The sequence below is a fragment of the Salmo salar genome, chromosome ssa10 (assembly GCF_905237065.1).
Source record: "Salmo salar chromosome ssa10, Ssal_v3.1, whole genome shotgun sequence".
NCBI classification, from domain to species: Eukaryota; Metazoa; Chordata; class Actinopteri; order Salmoniformes; family Salmonidae; genus Salmo; species Salmo salar.
In genome coordinates, this window is record NC_059451.1 from 24,381,740 (window position 1) to 24,406,079 (window position 24,340).

General features: G+C 43.7%; 2 protein-coding genes across 4 annotated transcripts in view; both read left to right on the plus strand.

Annotated features, from left to right (window-relative positions):
• The first annotated feature begins 887 nt into the window (after positions 1–887).
• On the plus strand, positions 888–16,560 carry znf692 (zinc finger protein 692). 3 transcript variants are annotated; one of them, XR_006756922.1, is made up of 12 exons: positions 888–969; positions 5,468–5,671; positions 5,828–5,859; positions 5,976–6,614; positions 6,705–6,783; positions 6,872–6,976; positions 7,528–7,575; positions 9,232–9,310; positions 9,402–9,516; positions 9,748–9,847; positions 11,099–11,276; positions 14,309–16,560. XR_006756922.1 is itself a non-coding variant. In XM_014216491.2 (11 exons), the coding sequence occupies exons 1-11, from the start codon at positions 932–934 to the stop codon at positions 14,397–14,399; spliced, it is 1,530 nt and encodes a 509-aa protein (XP_014071966.2). In that variant the 5' UTR covers positions 888–931; the 3' UTR covers positions 14,400–16,560. The 3 variants fall into 3 exon arrangements, 2 of the variants coding, with proteins under 2 accessions (XP_014071966.2, XP_014071965.2); XM_014216491.2 differs by lacking the exon at positions 11,099–11,276; XM_014216490.2 differs by lacking the exons at positions 888–969; positions 11,099–11,276 and adding an exon at positions 4,867–5,160.
• Positions 16,561–20,230: 3,670 nt separating this feature from the next.
• LOC106613838 (F-BAR domain only protein 1) overlaps positions 20,231–24,340 on the plus strand; it is a 41,179-nt gene continuing 37,069 nt past the window's right edge. The window contains exon 1 of the mRNA XM_045688608.1: positions 20,231–20,381. The gene's annotated coding sequence lies outside the window, so the exon portion shown is untranslated. The remainder of the gene's footprint in view (positions 20,382–24,340) is intronic.

Below are 24,340 nucleotides of genomic sequence, written 5' to 3' on the forward strand. Positions count from 1 at the left end.
TATGGAGCACTCAAATCACACATTTTATTTCACCGGAGAAAATAAACTTCTCACTTGATCCTTAAAGGGATACTTCTGCATTTTGGCAATGGTATACAGGAGTTCATTTGACTCTGGGGAAATAGATAAAGGGCCTAATTGCCAAAATCTTGAATTATCCCTTTAATTAATCAGGTCAAACTGTCATTTCCTTTTGTCTGTTTTTTTTGTTAACTTGAATTTCTCTGAGTGCACTGCTACCTTCCTGAAGACACTGGATACCTTCTAAGATATTTCTACTCATGTTTCTCATGTTTCTACTCATCTCTACTCATATTTCTACTATGTTCATAATAAAACATGTTAAAGGTCAATTCATGACCTGGTGAGTAGTTATACAAAGCTCAGGTTGTATGTACATACATGTTTTATCAACCACTATCTTCTAAATGCTGATGATATATGGGTTAAATGGTCAACTATCAATAAGAAAGGTGAGAGAGCAGTCCCCCTTATCTGAAAATTGAATAGGGAAAGATTCAAAGTTTATTTAACTATAAGATAGTTGTGCTTAATAATGGTGTAACATAGGTGAATAGATTGTTCCACTTCATAATAGTTCAATATGATAACATAATGGGAAGGTTTTTCAGTAGACATATTTATGACAACATAGATTATTGCATATTGATTACATAATGCCATAAATTGTTGACATCATGACATCCCAATATAATGTCTGCTATATATAATATAATCTGCTAAATGACTTAAATGTAATGTAAATGTAATATATAATGACATTATTACAGTGTAATTGTGTGATGACATAATGAGTTCATTTTGTGAGCGTCATTACTTTATTATGACATCATAATGCATTTCATATCCATTTATATCAGGGATGGGCAACTTTGATTGGGGTAGGGGCCACAAAAAATCTGAACTCATCATGAGTTGCTCGAGGTCTGCATACCCACATCCCAGCAGGTAATTCAATTCAAATCAAATCAAAATTGATTTGTCACATGCGCTGAATAAAACAAGTGTAGACCTTACCGTCAAATGCTTACTTTCAAGCCCTTATTAACCAACAGTGCAGTTCATGAAGAGTTAAGAAAATATTTAACAAATAAACTAAAGTAAAAAATATATAAAAAGTAACACAATAACGAGTTTATATACAGGGGGTACTGGTACCGAGTCAGTGTGCGGGGGTACAGGTTAGAGGTAATTTGTACATGTAGGTAGGGGTGAAGTGACAATGCATAAATAATAAAAACAGCGAGTAGCAGCAGTGTACAAAACAAATGGAGGGGGGTCAATGTAATAGTCCGGTGGCCATTTGATTAATTGTTCAGCAGTCTACTGGCTTGGGGGTAGAAGCTGTTAAGGAGCCTTTTGGTCCTAGACTTGGTGCTCCGGTACGCTTGCCGTGCGGTAGCAGAGAAAACAGTCTATGACTTGGGTGACTGGAGTCTCTGACAATTTTATGGGCTTTCCTCTGACACCGCCTATTATATAGGTCCTGGATTGCAGGAAGCTTGGCCCCAGTGACGTACTGGGCCGTACGCACTACCCTCTGTAGCGCCTTACGGTCAGATGCCGAGCAGTTGCCATACCAGGCGGTGATGCAACTGGTCAGGCTGCTCTCGATGGTGCAGCTGTAGAACTTTTTGAGGACCTGAGGACCCATGCCAAATCTTTTTTGTATCCTGAGGGGGAAAAGGTTTTGTCATGCCCTCTTCACGACTGTCTTGGTGTGTTTGGACCATGATAGGTTGTTGGTGATGTGGACACCAAGGAACTTGAAACTCTCAACCCGTTCCACTACAGCCCCGTTGATAATAATGGGGGCCTGTTCGGCCCACCTTTTCCTGTAGTCCACGATCAGCTCCTTTGTCTTGCTCCCATTGAGGGAGAGGTCGTTGTCCTGGCACCACACTACCAGTTCTCTGACCTCCTTCCTATAGGCTGTCTCATTGTTGTCGGTGATCAGGCCTACCACTGTTGTGTCATCAGCAAACTTAATGATGGTGTTGGAGTCGTGTTTGGCCACGCAGACGTGGGTGAACAGGGAGTACAGGAGGGGACTAAGTACACACCCCTGATGGGCCCCAGTGTTGAGGATCAGCGTGGCAGATGTGTTGTTGCCTACCCTTACCACCTGGGGGCGGCCCGTCAGGATCCAGTTCTAGAGGGAGGTATTTAGTCCCAGGGTCCTTAGCTTAGTGATGAGCTTTGTGGGCACTATGGTGTTGAACGCTGAGCTGTAGTCAATAAACAGCATTCCCTTTGTCCAGGTGGGAAAGGGCAGTGTTGAGTGCGATTGAGATTGCGTCATCTGTGGATCTGTTGGGGTGGTATGCGAATTGGAGTGGGTCTAGGGTATCCAGCTGGATGCTGTTGATGTGAGCCATGACCAGCCTTTCAAATCACTTCATGGCTACCGACATGAGTACTACGGGGCGGTAATCATTTAGGCAGGTTACCTTCACTTCCTTGGGCACAGAGACTATGGTGGTCTGCTTGAAACATGTAGGTATTACAGGATCAGTCAGGGAGATGTTGAAAATGTCAGTGAAGGCACTTGCTAGTTTGTCCACGCATGCTTTCAGTACACGTCCTGGTAATTCATCTGGCCCCGCGGCTTTGTGAATGTTGACCTGTTTAAAGGTCTTGGTCACATCGGCTACCGACAGCGTTATCACACAGTCATCCAAAACAGCTGGTGCTCTCGTGCATACTTCAGTGTTGCTTGCCTCGAAGAGAGCATGATAACAAGTTTAGATAACTGGCCACAAAACTGGCCGTATTCTACTATTCTAACTCACAACATTAAGTTGAGAACCTGAGTTCTCCCCCCCCCCAAAAAAATGAAATGTTTTATTTTTCACATACACCGGACAGATGCAGTGAGATGTGTTTTACATGGTCAGCCATAGTAGTACACTGCCCGTGGAGCAAATTAGGGGTATTATTCTAGAAATGTGTGTTTTACAGAAGATTAAATAATCTGTAGCCTACGACAATGTTACATTATGAGATTACAATGTTTCAATACACAAAAAAACAAATGAATAATTTCTGAAACGAGGGAACAGTTATAACACAGATTATCCACTATATTGACCAGATACCCATAGGGCGGCGCACAATTAGCCCAGCGTCGTCCTGGTTAGGTTTTGGCCAGAGAAGGCTGTCATTGTAAATAAGAATTTGTTCTTAACTGACTTGCCTAGTTAAATAAAGGTTAAATAAAATAAATACTAATGGCTGCTCTAACAATGAAAATAAATGGCTACGGTCGAGTGGATCAGTTTTGTCAAGTCAGTGACCATCGTTGGTCACCACCTTTCAAAGTGTGTTGCATTATGAGGATTAAAATTATCCGATTTGCGCCTACATGTCGACTGCATGAACTTTACAAAAACCATGTTATCAAAGGTAATGACGTTTTGACTGCAGTTGTCACGACTCCCACCGAAGGTGGCTCCCCCTCCTGCTCGGGTGGCGCTCGGCGGTCGTCGTCACCGGCCTACTAGCTGCCATTGATTCCCTTTTGTTTTCCCCTTTCCGTTATTGTTTGCACCTGTTCTGTGTTGGATTGATTAGCGGGGCTATATTAGCCAGTAGGCCCGTCTGCTCTTTGTGCGGGATTGTTTCTCTGATTGTATTGCTTGTGTACACACCGACTGTGTTTTGCGCCGACTGTGTTTGCGCCCACTGTGTTTGTCCCCTGTGTTTGGGGCACTTTGTTTTGTGTGCGCTCAGATTGCTGTTTGGGGTGGCTTGTGTTTTCGCCGTTGGGCTCATTAAAAGCCATGACCCTATATCGCTGCTTCCTGCGTCTGATTCCTCTGCTACAACGCCCAAGCCTTACAGCAGTGGACTGCAAGTTTCTGCAGTTGCAACTTCATGCTGTAGCCATCGCCTGCATTGTGGGAGACTCTATTGTCAACCAATCATTTAGGGTGTTTTTGTTTGACCCACACGACCAAGGACGTGCCCAAAGACATGACTGAAATAGAGACCAACTCTGCCGCAATTCACGCAAATCGTGTATACAGTAGAAATGTAAACATTTATGAATGTTATATTTGAGGCTCTCTCACCAATTCATTGTACAATGTACACACATATATGTTCAATTTATGTGTGTGTGATATGGGAGTTGGAAACTACATCAGTGTCCGACTTTTTGCTGTCGCAGATACACCTCCCCCAACTTTCCTCCTCGACTTTCGTCTACAGTCAGTTGCTTTCACCTTACCACTCAACGAGCCCATTTTCTTGAAAAATGTAAGGCAAGATCAGATGGGACCATTCTAGCCAATGAGAGGGCAGATATGCGGGTGACCTACAAGCACAACGTTTTCCACTAGATACCACAAACACAAAGTCCAAATTTGCTATCATAAAATGTGCTTTTTGGTCTTCATTTAAGGTTAAGGTTTGGCGTAGGGCTAGCAGTGTGGTTAAGGTTAGGTTTCAAATCACATGTTAAGAAAATAAATTGTAGAAATAGGCTAGGTTTATGACTTTGGTAACTATTGACGACCAGGCACAACTCCGATATAAATGTTTTTTTTTCTCAAAGTTTCCGTGATATCACGTGTCCTACTTATATCGGTACACTGGTAATAACCTAGTCATTACGAAACTTATATTCGATCATCAATTAAGCCACACGTAGCAAATAATCCTTTCAATGTTTTGTTAACTACATTCGACATTCTCTCATTGACCTCCATACAAAACCCGCTCGCTTAGTGAGCGAAAAAAACGAAAAAAATCGCCACCTGCTACCGATTTTGGCCCACTTATCCGTCTCGCTTCAACTCTTCCTTTCTGATTATAATGTAACACATTTGCCGTGGTGGTTCATGGGAAGAGAATTTGCCACCTCCCACTTCCTCTGTTCCTGTTTATATTTCTCCCTATTCAATTGTAGTTATTGATAGAGCTTTGAGTAGAGTGATGAATGAAAGGCAGTGTGATTTGTTATAGTTTACCAGTATTATTAGTCTTTTAGCGGCAACATCACTCCACAATCGTACAGACAGTAGTCGATTGGAATCTACTACCAGGGTTTGCGTCTTAGATCTTAAAAGGGCAACAGAATCATGGCGGGTGGGACCCCTTAGAATTTACAAGACTGAGTCAACTAAACATAACGAGGTGAGGTGGACCCCTCTTTTAGAATTAGCAAATGTAAAATAAAACGACACATATATTTACACAGTGATCTTCAAAAATACATTATCACATGAATGTAGTCTTGAGCGTTTCACACATTTCAGTTTACCCTCTCATTCTGAACAGCTCTTCTGTTTTATTAGGTGTCAAATGACGGGGGAAATAATTTCAGCTGTCATATTTTGACACTCAAAGACATTTTATGGTATTTCAAAAATGATAATGGCCAGTGTGAAGTTAACATTGAGATATTTAGTAAAACTCCCTCTTTCTTGTTGTCTATACCAAGGCTGATGGAGCAGATGAATGACCCTTTGACCGTGGTGTCGGAGTCTACTCCAGACACCATCAGACAGCAGAGGCGCAGGGAGCTGGATGCTCGGCGGAGTAAGTCTCGTGTGCGTCTGGGGTCATGCCTGCAGAGCTGGGATCAGCTGAAAAACCACCTGGGATTCTCTCTGCACTCTGAGCTCGCCAACTACCTACTGCAGAGGTAAGGCCTCAGACCAGACTGGGCTGGTGGTGGCACTGGTAACAAACAGCACACAATCTTCATGGCTCATCTTTATTACACAACTATAACATTGGAGTAATATGATGTTGGCTATTATTCATTTTGTTACATTTCTTTTCACTCTCTTCTCTTCAGCTATTTTTCTAAAGTGTGTGCCAAATGCTCAGGTAAAGACCTGTTCCCATAACATACAGTTTACAGTTTCATTCATGTGAATATGTATGAACAAAGCCTGTGTTTTTTGAATGATGATGTAAACGTGTGTTTGGTCTTGGTCCACTAGACAAAATGAAAGGGGATTCGACTGCCTTGGTGACATCAAGAGAATCTCTGCATCGCCTCGTCCTATTGGTCCACACCCACGGGCAACAGTGCCCCTTCCCACCAACCCTCCAATCTGACACTGCCAGAGAGAAGCAGGCAGCTGACACAGAGGGGAGCCAGTCAAAGGGAGAGGCAGTGAAGCAGAGAACAGGCCCAAAGCACTTACCACCTCAGACAGGTGCGAAGGACTGTAGCTCTCCAGAGGAGGGCCTCTCCCCATGTGCTCGAGGGAAGGAAATGAGAGAACCCTCGGATGTGTTAGAGGCAGAACTGTGTCTGCACTATGTCTGTGAGGGAGGGCATCTGCTTTCATGGCAACCTAGTCAGAGTGGGTGTGATGAAGAGAGGGGGGCAGTAGAAAGGGAAGGAGAGATTGTGGAGGGGGATATTACCCCTGCAGGTCCAACTATGTCCAAAGGGAGGGGAGGAGCAAAGGAGCCCAAGAAGGAGAGTGTCACAGGGAGGGGTCGTCTTACTGTGAGGAGGACTAGGGCTCGTGGTGGAGCAAGGTCTGTGGTGACCCAAGAGGAGGCACAGCAGCCAGGAGAGGAGACGATGGACCTGGCAACCCTAAACTCTGGAGAGAGCAACTCAAGAGGTTCATTAAGAAATATGAATTTGAATTTCCTGATTAGTTCTGAAATGCCAGTGTTGACTCAACATCACTATGTTGTTTGTTCACATCCAGGAAGTGAGAATGCACAGGAAGGGTCAGTGGCAGGAAGTGACACAATGCCAGCAGAGTCCTTGCAGTCATTGGAGGATTGGTAAAGTTGAATAGTTTGCTTCATGCACAATTCCTTGGATGTATTTGTTGTTCAAATCATAATCAACCCAACCTCATGGTGATCTAAGTTTTCATAGGCGGCTGCCTATGGAATGTAATGATCATGACGATGATAAGGAGCCAGACAACCCAGACAACGTCATTGGAGAGAAGGATGTCCCTTCACCCGGCAGGTTTTAATTGCACAGTTTAATCATCTAAGAAGGAAATACATGTGAATGAACATGTTGGAAAAATGTATGAGCACTTTGTTGAACTTCATAGTGATGTAACTGTAGTACACGAGAACCTGAAGGGTGACACAGAGTAAAGCAGTTCAGTCAGAGGTTGCGTTTATACAGGCTGCCCAATTCTGATTTTTTTTCTCACAAATTGATATTTTTTTACCAATCAGATCATTTCTGATCAGATTTGAAAATATCTTTGTGATTGGTCAAAAGGGTAATTAGAGGAAAAAATATCAGAATAGGGCTGCCTGTGTAAACGCGGCCAGAGAGAGATACATTAAGTTGGGGACAAGGAGAAGGTGGCTTTTGATGGTATTTTCTCACACTTCCTTAATTTGCCAGATTGGATTATATGATTAAAACCATTAAATGTATTTTCAAGTAAAAGATTATTGAGATGAAAGTCATGAAAGCGAACATGGTTCAAAGAATTCTTATCACCACATGCTGTGCAATAAATGTAATACATTTTCTTTCATTTGGTTTGGATTTTATAGACCGGAGCCAGCCGACAATGTTTCTCAGATTGTCAGCAAAAAGAAAAGGTTTGTGCATTGTCACTTAAAAGTTATTATGTAGAATACTGTTTATTACTAATTTACAGTGGGGGAAAAAGGTATTTGATCCCCTGCAGATTTTGTACGTTTGCCCACTTACAAAGAAATGATCAGTCTATAATTTTAATAGTAGGTTTATGTGAACAGTGAGAGACAGAATAACAACAAAAAAAATCCAGAAAAACGCATATAAAAAATGTTATAAAATGATTTGCATTTTAATGAGGGAAATAAGTATTTGACCCCTCTGCAAAACATGACTTAGTACTTGGTGGCAAAACCCTTGTTGGCAATCACAGAGGTCAGACATTTCTTGTAGTTGGCCACCAGGTTTGCACACATCTCAGGAGGGATTTTGTCCCACTCCTCTTTGCAGATCTTCTCCAAGTCATTAAGGTTTCGAGGCTGACGTCTGGCAACTCGAACCTTCAGCTCCCTCCACATATTTTCTATGGGATTAAGGTCTAGAGACTGGCTAGGCCACTCCAGGACCTTAATGTGCTTCTTCTTGAGCCACTCCTTTGTTGCCTTGGCCGTGTGTTTTGGGTCATTGTCATTCAATGCCCTGGCTGAGGGAAGGAGGTTCTCACCCAAGATTTGACGGTACATGACCCCGTCCATCGTCCCTTTGATGCGGTGAAGTTGTCCTGTCCCCTTAGCAGAAAAACACCCCCAAAGCATAATGTTTCCACCTCCATGTTTGACGGTGGAGATGGTGTTCTTGGGGTCATAGGCAGCATTCTTCCTCCTCCAAACACGGCGAGTTGAGTTGATGTCAAAGACCTCCGTTTTGGTCTCTGAATCATTCAGATGTTCATTGGCAAACTTCAGATGGGCATGTATATGTATTCTTGAGCAGGGGGACCTTGCGGGCGCTGCAGGATTTCAGTCCTTCATGGAGCAGTGTGTTACCAATTGTTTTCTTGGTGACTATGGTCCCAGCTGCCTTGAGATAATTGACAAGATCCTCCTGTGTAGTTCTGGGCTGATTCCTCACCGTTCTCATGATCATAGCAACTCCACGAGGTGAGATCTTGCATGAAGCCCCAGGCCGAGGGATATTGACAGTTCTTTTGTGTTTCTTCCATTTGCGAATAATCTCACTAAATGTTGTCAACTTCTCACCAAGCTGCTTGGCAATGATCTTGTAGCCCATTACAGCCTTGTATAGGTCTACAATGTTGTCCCTCACATCCTTGGAGAGCTCTTTGGTCTTGGCCATGGTTGAGAGTTTGGAATCTGATTGATTGATTGCTTCTGTGGACAGGTGTCTTTTATACAGGTAACAAGCTGTGGTTAGGAGCACTCCCTTTAAGAGTGTGCTCCTAATCTCAGCTCGTTACCTGTATAAAAAACACCTGGGATCCAGAAATCTTTCTGATTGAGAGGGGGTCAAATACTTATTTCCCTCATTAAAATGCAAATCAATTTATAACATTTCTGCGTTTTTCTGGATATTTTTGTTGTTATTCTGTCTCTCACTGTTGAAATAAACCTACCATTAAAATTATAGACTGATCCTTTCTTTGTCAGTGGGCAAACGTACAAAATCAGCAGGGGATCAAATACTTTTCCCCCCACTGTATGTATATCTCACTTGTATATTTACATCTGTTTATTGTCATCCCAATTTAATGTTCCCAGAAAAACAACACCCAAAGCAATCTTGCCTTGTGAGTTTGATGGCTGTGGGAAGATCTTCTCCTCTCGGCAGTACCTCAATGTGAGTTCAGCAGTATAGCTGAAGATGACCACTTACCGATTAAGGTAAAATACACAAAACTCCAATCTATCTCATCTCACACTTAATTCAGCATCATATGAAGTACCAGCACTTCCACCAGAGGACGTTCATCTGCTCTCACACTCCCTGTGGGAAGTCCTTCAACTTCAAGAAGCACCTGAAAGAGCATGAGAAGCTGCACAGCAGTGAGGCTCAACATTTCACTTCTAGGATTCTTTATTATCATCCTTTGCTTCTGCTCATTATGCTGAAATAATGATTGTCTGAGTAGCTATTTGTAGGGCTCTGTGTTTCTTCAGTCGCAGAGTCAGGAAGAACTCAGGTCCCTAGCATTTTCATATACAGTACAGAGCAACCACAGATGCTCTGAACCTGGTACTGTATGTAATCACTCTCTCTGGCTTTTGTGTATTGAGACCAGAGGGACTTCATCTGTGAGTTCTGTGCCCGGGCTTTCCGCACCAACAGTCACCTTCTCATCCACCGCCGCATCCACACCGGAGAGAAACCGATACAGTGAGTATTCTCTGTCATAGTGTTTGTCACACATTATAGAGTAGTAACACTATTATTAGGACTTCTACAACGGTTGGCGGTCATCAGCTATCCCTTAACTCGAAAAGCTATCTGCAGTTTTGTACAGCGCGACTCAGACCGGAGCATACCGGACCTATTTTCTCTCCATATCCCCGGATTTCTACCGCAGGCTCTGGACATTTACAGCTGGATCTTGCAGCTAGCTAGCTGCTACCCGAGTGACTATTGGCTAACGTCGGTCCTGGAGCTAACATCAATTATTCCGGAGCTAGCCAGCTGAAGAGTTCCAACAGCCACTCCTGGGCTACAATCACTTATCCGGACCCGTTTTACTGCCGATGCGGAGCCCCATCGGGCCTTCATGACTGGACTACCGACGTTATCTGCCCGAGGGAGTTATCCAACTGGCCCCTCCGTCGCGACGTAACCTGAACGCCCATCTGCGGTCCACTAATCGTTAGCTGTCTTATCGGCTGCTATCTGAATAGGTCTATCGGACAATTTTCTTGGGCCACTATAACTATAACTATTTTGCCAATTGGACAGGTCCCCCCTACCACACGGAACCCCACTAATCTACAGATGGAAACGCACGAGTTGGCTAAAAACAGACCTCCTTCCATCTTCTGCCAGCTTGCTACCTATGGCCCTGCTAGCTGTCTGAATCTCACGGGATCCTTATGATCACTCGGCTAAGCATGCCTCTCCTTAATGTCAATATGCCTTGTCCATTGCTGTTCTGGTTAGTGTTTATTGGCTTATTTCACTGTAGAGCCTCTAACCCTGCTCATTATACCTTATCTAACCTTTCCGTTCCACCACCCACACATGCTATGACATCTTCTGGTTTCAATGATGTTTCTAGAGACAATATCTCTCTCATCATCACTCAATGCCTAAGTTTACCTCCACTGTATTCACATCCTACCATACCTTTGTCTGTACATTATACCTTGAAGCTATTTTATCGCCCCCAGTAACCTGCTCCTTTTACTCTCTATTCTGGATGTCATAGACGACCAATTCTCATAGCTTTTAGCCATACCCTTATCCTACACCTCCTCTGTTCCTCTGGTGATATAGCGGTGAATCCAGGCCCTACAGTGCCTAGCTCCACTCCTATTCCCCAGGCTCTCTCTTTTGATGACTTCTGTAACCGTAATAGCCTTGGTTTCATGCATGTTAACATTAGAAGCCTTCTCCCTAATTTTGTTTTATTCACTGCTTTAGCTCACTCTGCCAACCCGGATGTCCTAGCCGTGTCTGAATCCTGGCTTAGGAAGTCCACCAAAAACTCTGAGATCTTCATCCCTAACCACAACATTTTCAGACAAGATAGAACGGCCAAAGGGGGCGGTGTTGCAATCTACTGCAGAGATAGCCTGCAGAGTTCTGTCCTACTATCCAGGTCTGTACCCAAACAATTTGAACTTCTACATTTAAAAATCCATCTCTCTAAAAACAAGTCTCTCGCCGTTGCCACCTGCTATAGTCCACCCTCTGCCCCCAGCTGTGCTCTGGACACCATATGTGAACTGATTGCCCCCCATCTATCTTCAGAGCTCGTGCTGCTAGGTGACCTAAACTGGGACATGCTTAACACCCCAGCCATTCTACAATCTAAGCTTGATGACCTCAATCTCACACAAATTATCAAGGAACCTACCAGGTACCACCCCAAAGCCGTAAACACGGGCACCCTCATAGATATCATCCTAACCAACTTGCCCTCTAAATACACCTCTGCTGTTTTCAACCAAGATCTCAGCGATCACTGCCTCATTGCCTGCATCCGTAATGGGTCAGCGGTCAAACGACCTCCACTCATCACTGTCAAACGCTCCCTGAAACATTTCAGTGAGCAAGCCTTTCTAATCGACCTGGCCTGGGAATCCTGGAAGGATATTGACCTCATCCCGTCAGTAGAGGATGCCTGGTTATTTTTTTTAAATGCCTTCCTCACCATCTTAAATGAGCATGCCCCATTCAAGAAATTTAGAACCAGGAACAGATATAGCCCTCGGTTCTCTCCAGACCTGACTGCCCTTAACCAGCACAAAAACATCCTGTGGCGTTCTGCATTAGCATTGAACAGCCTCCGTGATATGCAACTTTTCAGGGAAGTTAGAAACCAATATACACAGGCAGTTAGAAAAGCCAAGGCTAGCTTTTTCAAGCAGAAATTTGCTTCCTGCAACACAAACTCAAAAAAGTTCTGGGACACTGTAAAGTCCATGGAGAATAAGAACACCTCCTCCCAGCTGCCCACTGCACTGAGGATAGGAAACTCTGTCACCTCCGATAAATCCACTATAATTCAGAATTTCAATAAGCATTTTTCTACGGCTGGCCATGCTTTCCACCTGGCTACCCCTACCGTGGTCAACAGCACTGCACCCCCCACAGCTACTCGCCCAAGCCTTCCCCATTTCTCCTTCTCCCAAATCCAGTCAGCTGAGTTGCAAATTCTGGACCCTACAAATCAGCCGGGCTAGACAATCTGGACCCTTTCTTTCTAAAATTATCTGCCGAAATTGTTGCAACCTCTATTACTAGCCTGTTCAACCTCTCTTTCGTGTCATCTGAGATTCCAAAAGATTGGAAAGCAGCTGCTGTCATCCCCCTCTTCAAAGGAGGGGACACTCTTGACCCAAACTGCTACAGACCTATATCTATCCTACCCTGCCTTTCTAAGGTCTTCAAAAGCCAAGTCAACAAACAAATTACCGACCATTTCGAATCCCACCACACCTTCTCCGCTATGCAATCTGGTTTCAGAGCTGGTCATGGGTGCACCTCAGCCACGCTCAAGGTCCTAAACCATATCGTAACCGCCATCGATAAGAAACAATACTGTGCTGCCGTATTCATTGACCTGGCCAAGGCTTTCGACTCTGTCAATCACCACATCCTCATCGGCAGACTCAATAGCCTTGGTTTCTCAAATGATTGCCTCGCCTGGTTCACAAACTACTTCTCTGCTAGAGTTCAATGTGTCAAATCGGAGGGCCTGTTGTCCGGGCCTCTGGTAGTCTCTATGGGGGTGCCACAGGGTTCAATTCTTGGGCCAACTATTTTCTCTGTATACATCAATGATGTCGCTCTTGCTGCTGGTGAGTCTCTGATCCACCTCTACGCACACGACACCATTCTGTATACTTCTGGCCCTTCTTTGGACACTGTGTTAACAACCCTCCAGACGAGCTTCAATGCCATACAACTCTCCTTCCGTGGCCTCCAACTGCTCTTAAATACAAGTAAAACTAAATATATGCTCTTCAACCGATCGCTGCCCGCACCTGCCCGCCTGTCCAGCATCACTACTCTGGACGGTTCTTACTTAGAATATGTGGACAACTACAAATACCTAGGTGTCTGGTTAGACTGTAAGCTCTCCTTCCAGACTCACATCTCCAATCCAAAGTTAAATCTAGAATTGGCTTCCCATTTCGCAACAAAGCATCCTTCACTCATGCTGCCAAACATACCCTTGTAAAACTAACCATCCTACCGATCCTCGACTTCGGCGATGTCATTTACAAAATTGCCTTCAATACCCTACTCAATAAAGTGGATGCAGTCTATCACAGTGCCATCCGTTTTGTCACCAAAGCTCCATATACTACCCACCACTGCGACCTGTACGCTCTCGTTGGCCGGCCCTCGCTTCATACTCGTTGCCAAACCCACTGGCTCCAGGTCATCTACAAGACCCTGCTAGGTAAAGTCCCCCCTTATCTCAGCTCACTGGTCACCGTAGCAGCACCCACCTGTAGCACGCGCTCCAACAGGTATATCTCTCTGGTCACCCCCAAAACCAATTCCTCCTTTGGCCGTCTCTTCTTCCAGTTCTCTGCTGCCAATGACTGGAACGAACTACAAAAATCTCTGAAACTGGAAACACTTATCTCCCTCACTAGCTTTAAGCACCAGCTGTCAGAGCAGCTCACAGATCACTGCACCTGTACATAGCCCATCTATAATTTAGCCCAAACAACCACCTCTTCCCCTACTTCATTCATTTATTTATTTATTTTGCTCCTTTGCACCCCATTTTCTATTTCTACTTTGCACTTTCTTCCACTACAAATCTACCATTCCAGTGTTTTACTTGCTATATTGTGTTTACTTTGCCACCATGGGCTTTTTTGCCTTTACCTCCCTTATCTCACCTCATTTGCTCACATTCTATATAGACTTATTTTTCTACTGTATTATTGACTGTATGTTTGTTTTACTCCATGTGTAACTCTGTGTTGTTGTATGTGTTGAACTGCTTTGCTTTACCTTGGCCAGGTCGCAATTGTAAATGAGAACTTGTTCTCAACTTGCCTACCTGGTTAAATAAAGGTGGGGGGGGGGGGAATAATTTTATATGACACTATTTCTGTATATCTGTAGTGATCCTTATGAGTGTTCATCCCTCTCCCTCTCTACCAGGTGTGAGGTATGTGGCTTCACCTGCCGCCAGAAGGCCTCACTCAACTGGCACATGAAGAAGCACAACGCTGAGAGCAGTTACCAGCAGTGATGCCAACTTAGCAATTTTGTTGGTAGATTTAGCAACTTTTCAGACTACCCTGGCAACTTTTTTTTCAAACAGCACCTAGCAACAAATGTAGCTACTTTTAAAAATGTATTTGGAACTTTTAGAAACTTTAGAAAAGTAACTCAAACGCTAAAATGCACACATTTTCCTTCTAAATGACACAAAAACGATTTTCTCTGTCACACACTCAGTCACAACACACGTACCTGGCTGCAAAAGTGCATTATGAGTGACGTCAGCAGCAGGTGCTCAGCTCGTGCACAGCCAGCAGCAATTTCAGCAAATTGCAAATCATTGTTGGCTGACTGCAGCAGCAGTAGTATGCGTTCGACGAGACAAACCCAATGAATATAGTTGGTCACAAATGTTTGATCTTGAACAGAACTTACAACATCAATCAACATGTCTCAATCAAAATTGTACAGCCAGAAGTACAGAAAAGAGTGGGAGTCTGTACCTGAATTTAAAGGTTGGTTGAAGCCAGTAATTGGGGATGATTGTCTGGCATACTGTGCGTACTGCAAATCAGATATGCCTGCAAAAATGTATGACATCAAAAAACAGTGTTACAGCAAAGCATATAAATAAATCAAAACCGTACAACCCCACAACGCAGTCTACATTACCACAGTTGGTTAAAAAAGTGGATAACTGCAAAAGCGCAGAAGCTACTATGGCAATGGCCACTGCCGAGCATTGTTCGCTGCTAGCATGTGACCATTTAGGTATGGCTTGCAAAGCTGCCTTTTCAGATTCTGTGATACCTGTTACCAGCATCAACTACCAAGTGAAGTTCTGCAGCAGTTTGGCACCACAGCAGCATACAGCTTTAAGGCCACTCCATCCTCTACTGCTGGTTCCAGCTCTGTGACAATGCAGTTGGACAGTGAAGATGAAGAGGATTTCCGCACAGCTGATGGTGGCAGTGTGTACTGCAGTGTGTGCGAAAACAGTGGCAATATCTGGAGGAAACCATTGAGCAGCTAGCCAGCCAAGCAGCACAACAACCTGGAGAGAGCTGGAGAGAGATGCCTAGCGCATACATCATTATTTGAGTTAAGTTGCTTTTTCAATAAGATAGCATATATACCTTGTTATTAGCTTGTACCTTGAATTGTTGATCAGTTAGCTAGCATGTTAACTAACTACCAATACACTGCTTGAAACTATAATTGTTCAGAATGTGTAGGTTTACTAGTTAAAAAGAAAATAAATAAAATGTAATAAAATTGTTCAATAATGTGTAATTGTTCAATAATTCAATGTGTTGTGTTTAAAAATAAAAATGTGATCATATAAAATGTGTTTATTACTTTTACAAATAAAAATATATGATAATAAACAAACAAATCTAAACTAACAAATGTCAAATCATATTTTTTGCCGAGATGGCCAGTCAGTTTGAGGAACGTTATTGTGTATTCTACGTAATGACGCAGTTTTACGTTATTACGTAATGACGTCATCACGCAATGACATCACAACGTTATTTAGCAACTTTTAGCAACAAATCAACCTGCCTCTTGCAACTTCCCCTGAAACTTTGTTGGCAACACTGGTTACCAGTTCCCTTGTGAGGTCTGCGGCCGGCGCTTTGAGAAGAATTACAACCTGACCGCTCACCACCGCAAAAGCCACCCTGACCCTGACTAGACCTTGAGCCTCACCATCACCACCATCCCCAACACTGACTTACCCCACCACACCCCTTCCCTGTCCCTGCAGAACAATGACCACAGCAACAGACGACTGCTTTATCATTGGCGTGACATGAAACCATGATGCTGTGTTTTGCCCCATGTTTACACCTGTAGAAAGTGTGTAAATAATGCCCCCTTTGGTCTTTTGTCACCCAAATGTCCAGTAGGTCAGTGGCTCCTATGCAGTCCATGGACAATCTTCATACTGAATACAAGCAGTCTCCCCTTCGTCCCTATGTGTGTTTTTGTTACATGACTCAATATTCTTTGGGGTAAGAACGGTAATGATTGAGAAGACCACCTTTGGATGTTTCTTTTGTATAAATCTATTAGTATGTAGCTTTATTTATGAGGAAAGTACAGTATGTCAAAGGGAAGGAAGGGGGAAAATAAAAAGTTTGTGTTTTACATGTTGTTTTATCACCTTGAATTATCAGACATGTTATCTAGGAAATGTTGTTAATATATGACTAAACCCCCTTTAAAGCTAGAATGCCATCCCTAGGGGTGGGTGCATCACTTGAGTGGGTTGAGTCACTGACGTGGTCTTCCTGTCTGGGTTGGCGCCCCCCCTTGGGTTGTGCCGTGGCGGAGATCTTTGTGGGCTATACTCGGCCTTGTCTCAGGATGGAAAGTTGGTGGTTGAAGATATCCCTCGAGTGGTGTGGGGGCTGTGCTTTGGCAAAGTGGGTGGGGTTATATCCTACCTGTTTGGCCCTGTCCGGGGGTATCATCGGATGGGGCCACAGTGTCTCTTGACCCCTCCTGTCTCAGTCTCCAGTATTTATGCTGCAGTAGTTTATGTGTCGGGGGGCTAGGGTCAGTCTGTTATATCTGGAGTATTTCTCCTGTCTTATCCGGTGTCCCATGTGAATTTAAGTATGCTCTCTCTAATTCTCTCTTTCTTTCTCTCTCTCGGAGGACCTGAGCCCTAGGACCATGCCTCAGGACTACCTGGCATGATGACTCCTTGCTGTCCCCAGTCCACCTGGCCATGCTGCTGCTCCAGTTTCAACTGTTCTGCCTGCGGCTATGGAACCCTGACCTGTTCACCGGATGTACTACCTGTTCCAGACCTGCTGTTTTCAACTCTTTAGAGACAGCAGGAGTGGTAGAGATACTCTCAATGATGGGCTATGAAAAGCCAACTGACATTTACTCTTGAGGTGCTGACTTGTTGCACCCTCGACAACTACTGTGATTATTATTATTTGACCAGGCTGGTCATTTACAGTGAGGGAAGAAAGTATTTGATCCCCTGCTGATTTTGTAAGTTTGCCCACTGACAAAGAAATGATCAGTCTATAATTTGAATGGTAGGTTTATTTGAACAGTGAGAGACAGAATAACAACAAAAAAATCCAGAAAAACGCATGTCAAAAATGTTATAAATTGATTTGCATTTTAATGAGGGAAATAAGTATTTGACCTCCTCTCAATCAGAAAGATTTCTGGCTCCCAGGTGTCTTTTATACAGGTAATGAGCTGAGATTAGGAGCACACTCTTAAAGGGAGTGCTCCTAATCTCAGTTTGTTACCTGTATAAAAGACACCTGTCCACAGAAGCAATCAATCAATCAGATTCCAAACTCTCCACCATGGCCAAGACCAAAGAGCTCTCCAAGGATGTCAGGGACAAGATTGTAGACCTACACAAGGCTGGAATGGGCTACAAGACCATCGCCAAGCAGCTTGGTGAGAAGGTGACAACAGTTGGTGCGATTAGTCGCAAATGGAAGAAACACAAAAGAACTGTCAATCTCCCTCGGCCTGGGGCTCCATGCAAGATCTCACCTCATGGAGTTGCAATGATCATGAGAACGGTGAGGAATCAGCCCAGAACTACACGGGAGGATCTTGTCAATGATCTCAAGGCAGCTGGGACCATAGTCACCAAGAAAACAATTGGTAACACACTACGCCGTGAAGGACTGAAATCCTGCAGTGCCCGCAAGGTCCCCCTGCTCAAGAAAGCACATATACATGCCCGTCTGAAGTTTGCCAATGAACATCTGAATGATTCAGAGGACAACTGGGTGAAAGTGTTGTGGTCAGATGAGACCAAAATGGAGCTCTTTGGCATCAACTCAACTCGCTGTGTTCGGTCTTCCCGGTGGCTCAGTTGGTAGAGCATTGTGTTTGCAATGCCAGGGTTGCGGGTTCGATTCCCACAGGGGGCCAGTACGGAGAAAGAAAAAAAAAGAAAAAAAAACATGTATGAAATCAAATGTATGCATTCAGTACTGTAAGTTGCTCTGGATAAGAGCTTCTGCTAAATGACTAAAATGGAGGAGGAGGAATGCTGCCTATGACCCCAAGAACACCATCCCCACTGTCAAACATGGAGGTGGAAACGTTATGCTTTGGGGTGTTTTTCTGCTAAGGGGACAGGACAACTTCACCGCATCAAAGGGACGATGGACGGGGCCATGTACCGTCAAATCTTGGGTGAGAACCTCCTTCACTCAGCAAGGGCATTGAAAATGGGTCGTGGATGGGTATTCCAGCATGACAATGACCCAAAACACACAGCCAAGGCAACAAAGGAGTGGCTCAAGAAGAAGCACATTAAGGCCCTGGAGTGGCCTAGCCAGTCTCCAGACCTTAATCCCATAGAAAATCTGTGGAGGGAGCTGAAGGTTCGAGTTGGCAAACGTCAACCTCGAAACCTTAATGACTTGGAGAAGATCTGCAAAGAGGAGTGGGACAAAATCCCTCCTGAGATGTGTGCAAACCTGGTGGCCAACTACAAGAAACGTCTGACCTCTGTGATTGCCAACAAGGGTTTTGCCACCAAGTACTAAGTCATGTTTTGCAGAGGGGTCAAATACTTATTTCCCTCATTAAAATGCAAATAATTTTATAACATTTTTGATATGCGTTTTTCTGGATTTTTTTGTTGTTATTCTGTCTCTCACTGTTCAAATAAACCTACCATTAAAATTATAGACTGATCATTTCTTTGTCAGTGGGCAAATGTACAAAATCAGCAGGGGATCAAATACTTTTTTCCCTCACTGTATGAACATTTGAACATCTTGGCCATGTTCTGTTATAATCTCCACCCGGCACAGCCAGAACAGGACTGGCCACCCCTCATAGCCTGGTTCCTCTCTAGGTTTCTTCCTAGGTTTTGGCCTTTCTAGGGAGTTTTTCCTAGCCACCGTGCTTCTACACCTGCATTATTTGCTGTTTGGGGTTTTAGGCTGGGTTTCTGTACAGCACTTTGAGATATCAGCTGATGGAAGAAGGGCTATATAAATAAATTTGATTTGATTTCTACATAAATGTTTTGATGTATAAATTAATGATATTTACCCATTGGTTCTTGAAGAGTATAACTTATAAATGCCTCATGAACTTAGTTCAACTGTCATACTCCATTAGAACCCAGAATATGAGCGTGTTATGCTCCAATATTTGTGAACAAATTATATGTAAACAAACACTGTATAGTTTAAAGTTTTATTAGTCTCATGTACAGAATATGCATGGTATACATCATCCAACTAAATCCTTACCTTAAGGTTCCTTCTCTTTCAATGCAACAACTACAACAAATAGTAAAAAATTAGAATACAAACATAAAGTAAATGGCAGAATAGAAGAAACCTTTTAGCTCAAGTGTAATACATAATTTCTGTTAAAATATTTACACAAGTATTGGGGAAGGGGGCCAAGTGTATAGCCTCGAAACATGATTAAAACTATAATTGTGATATCATGGATGGTCAGTCCTTGCACACATAGGTTTCACTTTGAATTGGAGAGTGGTTCTCCAGGCCCAACCCTCAGCTCTTTACCAAAACTATTTACTAGAACACAGGCACGGTAACTGCTTTGTTATTGTTTCAATTAAGGATGCCATCTTTAATCTGGCTTTCAAAACGTCAGTCTTATTGATTGAAGCCCACATTGGCAAATACAGCCTCAAACTAACAGGTGGGCGTTATCGTTAAAATAAAAAATAAAAAATGTAATCCAATTGGCGCATAGAAATTCTAGAAGACCTGCCTCCAAATGGTTGCTATGCCTACAACACATTCTTCCCCCTAGGCTTGATTGAAAAGTATGTCAACCAATAGAGATAGAGATGGGTGGGAATTTGCGCGCACACTGAAATCTGCCCAGAGAATTTGTGTCACTGCCCTAGTGCCTACTATCAAATCACTTTGGGCAGGCTTCACCGTACGGCCGGTGCTGGACAGGTGAATGACTCAGGATGGAAAATGTACTCTAAAGGTTTTCCATAAAATACATACAGGTAATGATCCATTATTTTGGCTACGTCCTGAAAAATAGCTTGGTTTATAACTAGCACGAGGAACTGCATAATGCCGACTTCAGTAGCATGACAGGAGACAATGTAGAATTCCGTAACGTTAGCATACAACGAATAACGTTTTTGAGCTGAGCTTGCTGCCAACATCTCTAACTGTAACTGGATTTTGGTGAATGTTATATTATTACATTATCAGAAATATAGATTGTGCTTTACTTGTTATTTTTGTTAAGTAGTCACTTTAATTGCTAATTACTTTAGAAAAACTGTACTCAGTTTGCAAAGCTGCCAGCTAATGCTTTTGAGAGTAAAAAACAACAACAATTGATTGGATGCATAATGTATCATTATAAAGATACTGTAACGTAATTGGACTCTCATGACTCTTCAAATCGAATGTTTCGAAAATATTTATTTTGATCATGAGCCACTTGGCTAAAAGTCACTTCTGACTGGTGTTTGTCAGGTTTTTTTAAAACCACGTTTTTATACAATGATACAATCGCTTGTATTCATCTTGGTAGAATCATAGGATATGGGATAGTCCAAGATGTTAACAGCAATGACATCAATGACCTTAGAAAGACTTATCGAATGACCATGATGTTTATAAAAGGGCAAAGATGTTTATAAAAGGTAAAACTGCCCCAGAAATTGCCAGGTTTTCTATTTAACGTTGTATGGAATACCCTATGTAACATTTTGAACATAATGATGATAGTGGAAGTAAAATTCCACATTGACACTTGTTCTCTAATTGCGTTCTAACCTTCTCAAAGTAAAAGTTGTAATGCCATAAGCTCCTATTCAATAGTTGGTTCGAAACCAATCAGGCTATATGAAAATGCTATAGGAGAGGTGTATGAATGCTCATTTGATGTTGTGTTTCTGTATCCAGATTTGCTATTTGCTGTGTGAGAGAGTAGTGAGTCATAGCGGTCTGGGCGTATGGCGCGATTTCAGTGGCAACAAAAATTGTATTTGAATTTTATAATTTGTATTAGGATATTGGATTTGAATGTAATATTTGGGAATTGTTAATGCACAAATTGAGTCATTGAATTTGTAAATTGAACTTTATATTTCATGATTTGAAACTGAATTGAATGAATATTGCATGTCTCCTGCATGTCACAAGACTGTGTTAGCCCACTGTGTAAGCCCACTGTGTTAGCCTCGTAATTACCAGACTGATTACTATGTGTAGCGAACCATTCATGTAAGCTCGTGGGATCAGGTCGCTCGTGAGGCTATGTGATGAGCAACCTTGGCTGAGAGATGAAGACGTGTTAGTTTAACTGATGGGGTTGTAACCCAGGTCTCCTGTGCACCAGACAATGCAACTTTTCATGTCTCAGACAAGTTACTCATCACACGAGTGTCGTCCCCGAACCACCTGTGTTACACTTCACCCCCCTTTGACCTCCTCCCTGAAGAGACCCATCCAAGTCACAGGACCAATAATCTTATAATGACTACCCATGCCAGAGACTTCAAACCAGCCATCGGAGTGGGACCAAAAATCATCCCTGGCATTTATTTACTTCTTACCCCTTTTTGTAATATCCAATTAGTAGTTATTGTCTTGTCCCATCGCTGCAACTCCCGTACAGACTCTGGAGAGGCGAAGGTCGAGAAGCGTGCGTTCTCCGAATCATGACCAAGCCGCACTGCTTCTTGACACACTGCTCGCTTAACCTGGAAGCCAGCCGCACCAATGTGTCAGAGGAAACACCGTACAGCTGGTGTACCGGCTGCCACAAGGAGTCGCTAGAGTGCGATGCGACAAGGACATCCCAGCCGGCCAAACTCTCCCCTAATCCGGACGACAATGGGTCAGTTGTGTGCCACCTCAGGGGTCTCTCGGTTGCGGCCGGCTGCAATACAGCCCGGGATCGAACCCGGATCTGTAGTGACGCCTCTTGCACTGCGATGCAGTGCCTTAAACCGCTGCACCACTCAGGAGGCCCATAGCCCTGGCATTTCTAACACACCGGACCATTCTTTTCCGCCAGGCCTCCACACCGACCCATTATTTTCCTCCAGGCCTCCACACCGACCCGTTATTTTCTTCCAGGCCTCCACACCGACCGTTCTTTTCCTCCAGGCCTCCACACCGACCCGTTCTTTTCCTCCAGGCCTCCACACCGACCGTTCTTTTCCTCCAGGCCTCCACACCGACCGTTCTTTTCCTCCAGGCCTCCACACCGACCCGTTATTTTCCTCCAGGCCTCCACACCGACCGTTCTTTTCCTCCAGGCCTCCACACCGACCGTTCTTTTCCTCCAGGCCTCCACACCGACCCATTATTTTCCTCCAGGCCTCCACACCGACCCGTTATTTTCTTCCAGGCCTCCACACCGACCCGTTCTTTTCCTCCAGGCCTCCACACCGACCCGTTCTTTTCCTCCAGGCCTCCACACCGACCCGTTCTTTTCCTCCAGGCCTCCACACCGACCCGTTCTTTTCCTCCAGGCCTCCACACCGACCCGTTCTTTTCCTCCAGGCCTCCACACCGACCCGTTCTTTTCCTCCAGGCCTCCACACCGACCCGTTCTTTTCCTCCAGGCCTCCACACCGACCCGTTCTTTTCCTCCAGGCCTCCACACCGACCCGTTCTTTTCCTCCAGGCCTCCACACCGACCCGTTCTTTTCCTCCAGGCCTCCACACCGACCCGTTCTTTTCCTCCAGGCCTCCACACTTGCCCATTGTTTCCTTGAGGCCCCCATTATTAGCCAGATAATTATAATTTTGCGCACAAAACAAACTTGTTAGACTAGTTGGGCTAAAAATGGACTAAAAATGGACCAGCGCGTCTCGCATTTCAGGCATGACGTCCTTTACAATGGTGCGACTGGACTCAGATCTACAGTTGAGCTGGTTCAACCACTGAGGTCGCTGTGGAGTAAGTTAAGGGGGTGAAAGTAACACATGCGGATCTGTGAAACTCACTCATCGGCCTGAAGTGTCACGCCTTGCGTAATTGACGAAGGCCTTTTTCAGTAGCGTGGTGGATTAGAATGCTTAAGGATGGTGGTCACGTGTGTTTACGAGGCAGAGATCCTGAGTTCGAGTCTTGGTATGAGCTGAATCAGGGGGAAGCTTTACTTGTTAAGCAAGCAGCGGGTTGTCCTTTACATTAACTTCCTGAACTTCTCCCTATAGGCTTTAGCTAAGTGGGCTAACAGAGTCTTGTGACATGCAGGAGACCTGGTAGGAACCCAGTCAGTCACAAGAGCAAAATGAAATAGGGAGTGGAAAGGGTATCATTAGAAGGGCTATGTCAGGGCATTTGAAACTATATTCTTATGTGGGTCAAATTTAGTTTTTTGTGACACTGCCTTCTAATGTAGCCTGTAATCATCATAGAGGGGAACAGAAGGCTCCGGAGTCTTAGCTTTCAGGAATGGGGTCATAATAACTCATAGCCAAAACGGTTCAAATGCTAGAGCCAAATAAATTCAACATGCCACATTGGCTTCAGAATCCACCATAAGTTTCTGTTTACCACAGTCAGCGTTTGATTCTATCTGTTCTCCTCTCCCTTTCCTGGCTGGCAAAGTATCAGCATGTTTGTAGTCTCTGGTTTTGAATCTGAATTTGAAACCTGAATCTGAATGCATCTGAGAAGTTGAATATATGAAACTTTGCCGAACTTGAAATGATAGTTTGTGAACTTGATACACAGACAATGAATGCAATATCTACCGTATTGAAACTGAATAGGCCTCTATAAATGTTGAATTTGAATATTGAATTGAATTTAAATAGAATTTTAAAGTGAATGCAATATTCAATTAAGTTCCAAATCATGAAATGCAAGTTCAAATTATAAATTCAATGATTCAATTTGTCCATTACAAATTTTAAATATGAAATTCTAATTCAATATCCTAATACAAAATAATTCAAATACAATTTATGTTGGCACTGAAATCGC